This window comes from Populus alba, chromosome 4 (genome assembly GCF_005239225.2).
Source record: "Populus alba chromosome 4, ASM523922v2, whole genome shotgun sequence".
NCBI classification, from domain to species: domain Eukaryota; kingdom Viridiplantae; phylum Streptophyta; class Magnoliopsida; order Malpighiales; family Salicaceae; genus Populus; species Populus alba.
The window spans coordinates 9,917,780-9,924,825 of NC_133287.1; the positions used below are offsets into that span (position 1 = coordinate 9,917,780).

The 7,046-nt window shown below is 37.2% G+C and overlaps 1 protein-coding gene across 1 annotated transcript; it reads right to left on the minus strand.

Moving 5' to 3' along the window:
- Window positions 1–602: 602 nt before the first annotated feature.
- Window positions 603–2,566, minus strand: LOC118056060 (dimethylnonatriene synthase). Its single transcript, XM_035068167.2, has 2 exons — window positions 1,588–2,566; window positions 603–1,420 (listed from the first exon to the last, which is right to left on the minus strand). Exons 1-2 carry the CDS (start codon window positions 2,515–2,517, stop codon window positions 800–802), a joined length of 1,551 nt encoding a protein of 516 aa, XP_034924058.2. The 5' UTR covers window positions 2,518–2,566; the 3' UTR covers window positions 603–799.
- Window positions 2,567–7,046: the final 4,480 nt, after the last annotated feature.

Here is a 7,046-nt window from a genome sequence, read left to right on the forward strand (position 1 = left end):
TCCTTGATTGGATTAATTAAATTAATTCCAAGCTTAATTAAGTCTCAAAATTTATTAATTCCCTTGATTTGATTAATTAAAACAAGTCAAAAATTTAATTAAATCTTTAAACTTCCAATCATGTTGCCCTTAACCCAAATTTTAATTAATTCTTCATTTATTTTTATTTTTACTTGTTTTTTCATTATTTTTTCAGCATTTTTTCAGTAAATAAAATAATTAAAATAGAAGGGTAAAAAATTTGATTATGACAATTATATTCTAAACCGTACAAAGTACAAACTATAACCAAATAAAAACATAATGTAAAAGTGATTTACTTGAGACTACAACAGAAATCTCTGTGTCTGTTGTATAAGAGATTTTGTAACCCGAACCAATCTCTGGCCACAAGAAGAAAGAAAAGTGCAATCATGTTGGATATAGTTTAATTAGTTAAATTTAGGATTTGTTCTCTAAAAATTACGAGTTTGAATTTCATAGATCTCAAAGTTATTAGAGGTTTAAATATGTTCATTAACTTCAGGGTCTGTAAAATTAGTCGAGGTAAATGCAAGCTAGCCCGAATACTTATATTAAGAGAGAGAGAGAGAGAGAGAGAGGGGTCCAATAGAAATAAAAAGAAAAAGGCATTATATTCGTAGCCAACACCACAAATCACACACTTGTTGGTATTCGATTCATTACATAGCATAGTAGCATAATCTGATGCAAGCTCATACGCTTGACTTGTTAAGATGCCTCAATCAACTTTTTTATTGATGTATATATATAGCGGTGAAGGCAAAGGCATTGATACCTAGTAGAGCTCCAATCCTAGGCGTGGTTTGATGACAACTTCGAGAGGGGTCTCCTTCGGCAAGGCAATGCCTGGGCCTTCAATCATGTCCACAGGCAAGCCTGCAACAGTTGTTAAATCAAAACCCTGAAGGATCCTAGCAAGTGTCAGATGAACCACTATCAAGCCAAGATTTATAGCAGGGCAAGATCTTCTCCCCGAGCTAAAAGGAATGAACTCCATATTTTGACCCCTAAAATCAAGATCAGCATGGGTTGTCAAGAACCTGTCAGGTTTAAACTCGTTTGGGTTTTTCCACACACGAGGGTCTCGATGAAGCTTCCATATGTTTACTACTACTCGAGTGCCCTTAGGAACATCATAGCCACCAATAGAACTATCTTCCATGGCCTCACGTGTTAGTGTTAAGGGGCCTGGAGGGTATAAGCGCAGGGTTTCTTTCACAATTGCTTGGAGGTACTTGAGGTTCTGTATATCTGATTCTTCCACCCATCTTTCTCTTCCTACTTGCTCGTCCAGCTCTTCTTGAGCAGCCTTTAGCACGGTTGGGTTGTTTAGCAATAGGGACAGCGTCCAAACTAATGTAGTTGCTGTGGTTCCTGCTCCTGTGAGGGTCAGAATCTGCAAAATTACAACAAAACGTGTGAAAATGAAAATATTTGCAAGTCAATTACCACCTGAACGCTAGCGCAATTGGTCGGAGACTGGAAGGTCTCTGTGGTGCGCCCCCTCACCTGCCAGCCCAAAAAAAAAAAGAGGTACTAAAGGCTTACAGTTGGGAAACGTACCAAAGCTGTTGCCTTGATGACAACATCACGCGAATAGCCAGAAATCTTATCAGGACCTTCGGCAAGGTTAGAGATCATCACGTCCATGAAGTCGCTCTCACGATCGCTTCCCAATTCGCCATCTTTTTTTTTCTTAAGATGTTCTTCCAGCCAATTTCGTATCACGGCATCAAGTTCCTTGGCAGTCTTCTTCATGGCACTTACATGCCCCTGATAATCAAGCCATTCAAGAAATGGAATCGCATCCGACATTACAAAAATCCCACTCAGATACAAGGCTTTTTTTATGGCTTTTTTGTAACGCCAGGGCTCGCTGTTCTCCTTGTCATATGTGCTGCTGCAATATCGCTTCCCGACTATTGTTCTAAGGTTTATGTTGAACGTCAAGCTTTCCAACAATTTGCTTATATTCACCTTCGCAGGGGAGCCCACATTTCCTGCATAAAAACTGTGCAAACCTTTGATGAACGTGTCTACTTCTGACACACGGACATGCTTGAGAATTTCAAGCCGCTGATTTGATAGAAGCTGAAGAGTGGCCAGCTTTCGGACATCTCGCCAATACTGTCCATACGGGGATAATGCAAAAGCTGCGTTGTCATAAAACATATGTTTCCCTGCTGCTATGCCTGCTCTGGTAGCCAAAACTCTGTCATTGGTGTTTAAGCAATCCTTGACTGTTTCCCAACTACTGACCACTAGGGTTCGATGAATGCCGAACTTGAGTGAGTAAATAGGGCCATATTTATCGGCAATGGCTCCAAGGGTTTTACATGCTGGGTCTTTGCCAACCAGACTAGGGAGATGACCAAATATCGGCCATGCCCCGGATGGTTCAGGGGCTCTGGTTGATTTTTTGCTTTCACTATTTCTGGCCAAGATTTTCCAGAAACCATAAAGGAATACCAAAATGAGAGCCTCAAGAATCATTTGGAATTGGATATAAAAGAAATCCAGGGAGGAAAAGAAGATGGTTTGAATGCACCTCATGGTTTGGTTGGTATTTATAGACCCATAATCCATATATAGTCAATTAGATTAGACAAGGCATAAAAAGTAATATAAAGCACGAGTGAAGTGATAATGGCAAAGTTGTAAAAAAAAATAATTTTTTAACATGACATGAAAAATACAATACAAACTTGGATTGTAAAATTAGATCATAAAATTATATGTAAATTTTTTTAACTAATTATATATTGATAATTAATCAAAATAACACCATAACATAATTAAAACAAAAATAAAATACAAATTGAAATAATTGATTGATATAATGTTGGTTGTTGGAGATGGCTAAAATATACTTCCTACATGATAAAGATCACCCTTATAGAATATTAAGCAATCTAACATTTTATTTGTTTGAAATTTCTTATGCTTAGATTTATATAACTAAAACAAGGAAAAAAAACAAACAGTATTGTTAAATTTCATCTGTTATTATATATCTTTTGAAGTTTTACTATTTGATTGTTTATGAGTTTCTAGTTCATATATTTTATTATTTTTGAACTAGCATATTTATAAAATATTTAGCAGTCTAGCATTCTATTTATCATAAATCTTTTATGTTTAATTTTATATAACTAAAACAAGAAAAAAAACAAGGGTTATGTAAAAACAATTCCGTTCATTCTTTTTAATTGAATTTACAGGGTAGGCAAAGAGAGCTAACCTGGTAAGAAGTAATTCATCTTTGTTTGTTCCTTCACTCTACTTTCTTGCTTGGTAGCTCTCTTTAGAATCACTAACCTGGAGCAAACCAGACTCATACTGGGAAGGAGAAGGAAAGTAGGAGACAACATAACAAAAAGTTTATTTACACACTCATTCTATTCTACTGGAAGATTACAATTAAGAAGAACAAGCGACGGTAAGACGAGGAGATTGTTAAAATAACTAAGAAAAAACATAAAAAAAATGTTAGAATTCTTAGTAATTTATTTATTATGAATGCTTAGGCATAATTGCATCGTGAGTTTGAGGGGAGATATTAGATAATATTTATGTAGTCTTATTTATTAAGGGTAAAATAGTACTTTCAGTTTAACTTATATTTGTGAGTGCTTAGGCTCTGCTCCAAACCTGGTAGGGGCGCGCTGCCCCCCACAAACCCTGAACCAACGCACCACAGAGTTGGATCTGTGAAGTTGTATTCGAAATTAAGACTCGTTTTATAAAACTAGCTCTGATGTCATGTTAAAATAACTAAAAACAAACACAAAAAAGAGATTAGAATTCTCAATAATCTGTTTATTATGAGTACTTAAACTTAATCTAATTATAATGAAAATATATATAGATTAAACTGAAAGTATTATTCTACCATTAATAAATAATACTACATAAATATTATTTATTGGAGATGATTTATAATTGTAAGATAGGGCAATGACAAGCATGTTTAATTTAAAGTTCTCATAATTGTCGGTCCAAAATCGAGTGGACCTCATAATAATCTGAAAATCCCATCATAATATATCAAGATAAGGGTTTTTCATGGTTTCTTGCTCTTCGTTTAACTGTATCTGCTCGTGTATCACGCAGAAGGGATAATCGTTGGGTCCATGCATGGTTTTAGTGGCGTGGCGTGGTTTCCTTCCTTGCTGTACTACTTGCCAAAGCACAGCCTAGTTTTCTTCTTCTTTCTTTTGTTTTTTTTTTGTTTTTCCTTAATTCGCAATGATAAACATGTGTTTGAATCAGCAATCATGTATTCTTGAAAATTCAGCTAGTTTGCGAACGTGTTTTAAACTGTATTTAAAAAAAAAAAATTAAATTTTTATTTAAAATTCAAGTTATTTTAAAAACACAATCCAGCCGCAATCTCAATCACTCCTGCCACCAGGCCAGCCTATGCTGCTTTATAGAACATGCATGCATTAACTTGACTGAAACATTGCCTTTCAACCAAAAAAGGACGAAAACACCACTTGAATTCCTCTCCAATCAAGTCTTAAGTAAACTATGATTTAAATACAGATTAATATACATAACATAATATTCCAGTAACCACTACTATAGAATGTATATCATGTATATATCAGAATAGAAAATTAATATAGGATGTTGTAATCCCTACAGTTACTCATGTTTCTATCAAAATAGAAAATTAATATAGGATGTTGTAATCCCTACAGTTACTGCAGTGTTCTGCTGCCTCTATATAAATAGGAAGGTTGGCTAAGGCACAACCCAACACAATTCCATTATTCTCAACTTGGTATCAGAGCCACAAAACCCTAAAATAAATTAAACCTACTTTTCTCACAACCTCTCAGCCTCCCTTCTTCAATGGAACACCCGCCACATACATCTTCAAATTCTGCAGCACCAGCAGTCCAGCTTTCTTCTTCACCGGCAGTGCAGCCCTCTTCTCTTGCAGCGCCTCCTCTGCTGCGTCACCGCCTAGATTCTCCTCTGCCATGGCTGGTGAACGCCTCCTCTTGCAGCCCACGTTTGCTGCCTCTACTGCCGCAAGCATTATCTCCCTTTCTCACACTCATCAAGTCATCTCCCTCAAATTAACAAACACCAATTATTTATATTGGCATATGCAGATGCTGCCTTATCTCCTAGGCCAAGGAGTTTTTGGTTTTGTTGATGGTTCTAACACATGTCCATCAACACATGTTCTTGCCCATGATGGTATCTCTCTTCAGGTAAATCCGCTTTTTCAAACCTGGAAATAACAGGACCAACTCATTCTAAGTGCTCTTCTTTCCTCCCTATCTATGGAAGTTTTGCATCTTGTTGTTGGCTTTCAAAGTTCTTGTTCAGCTTGGGGCACTCTTGAGCGAGCTCTCGCTTCCACCTCCAACTCTCGTATTATGCAACTTCACGGCTCTCTTCAGGATCTTTGACAGGGTGATGAATTAGTAACTCAATTTATGCAAAAAGCAAAGGCCTTATTTGATGAATTGGTCGTTATTGGTCAACCAGTTTCGCTTAAAGATTTCAATTTATATGTGTTTCGTGGTCTTCGGGGAGAGTTTAAAGACTTAGTTACCAGTCTTATTACCAAGGCTGAACCTTTATCATATGTAGATCTTCACAGCCATCTCCTCACACATGAATTTCTTCACAAATCTTCTGCTACCATACATGCTCATTTGCTGCCCACACCCAGCATTCCATCTTCTACTCTTGTTGCGCAGCGCCAGACTTTTGCAATTTTGGCCGCAGTAGGGGTCGCTTCAAAGGTGGCTGGTGTCCCAACCAGTCCAACAGCAGAGGCAATCGATTTGCTGGCTCCAGACCTAATCACCCCAACTTCCAAAACTCCTCCTTCGATGACAATAGGCAGAGCTTTTGGTAGGGCTCTTGGTGCCAACTGTGTCAAAATTTCGGTCATACAGCTCCCCATTGCCCTCAATTCCAGCAACAAGGTTATGGCCAATAGCCTACTGCCAACCTGGTGCAACGCAATCTGTCCCTAACCGGTTCTGTTGATTGGTTTATTGATACCGGTGCCAATCAACACATCACACCTGATCTTGCTACCTTGACCGCTTAAGAGCCGTATCTTGGTAATGATAATTTGCATGTTGGTGATGGTAAGGGCCTTCCTATATCTCATCTTGGTCATACAAAAATATATACACCACATCGTTCTTTCACCTTATCTAATGTTCTTCATGTTCCTGCAATCACGAAACCTCTACTCTCTGTTCAGAAATTTTATCTTGATAATAATGTTTATTTTGAATTTCACCCTCGTGTGTTTTATGTCAAGGATTTCAACACCCATGAAGTCCTTCTCTCAGGTCAGAGTAATGATGGTCTCTATGTCCTGACCAAGTCTTCTGTCACATCAGTTCTGTTGTAACCCATTCTTGGGTCCCCGCAAAAAAAATAAAATAAATAGCCGAAGAAGGTTAGAAAAATAACAGGAGGCAGAAGCGCTCGGAAAATGGTCAGAAAATTGGTCAAGGAGTATAAAGATACAAAGATTGGATTTTTGACAATATATTCTTGAAGGATGAGAACCCTATTGAGAAGGAAATTTTGAATTTTGAGGAGAGAAGCCCAAATTTGGATGTTTATGGGTTTAATTGATTTTTTATTGGATTTATAGGGGATTTGATTGCAAGAAAAATTGATTTTTAAGTCAATTTGGGCCTTAAATTGAAGAAATTTAAGTTCTGGGGCCAAATTATAATTTTTAGGATTTTATTAAGTCAAATCAGGGGCTTAATTGCATAAATATTGAAGTTTAATGGCCAATTAGGGGTTTAATTGTGAAAATCCGAAACCAAGGACCAATTTGGAAAAGGCGCAAAGATAGGGGGGCTGTTTGGAATTGATTGAGGGGCCTAATTGAAGAAATTGAAAGTTTATTGATCAATTGAGGGCTAAATTGCATAATTTAGAGGCCAAGGACCAAAGTGGAAAAGGCGGCCAACTTGGCGGACAAGACCGAAATTGGCAGGGACGCAATTGAAAGGAACAAAAAT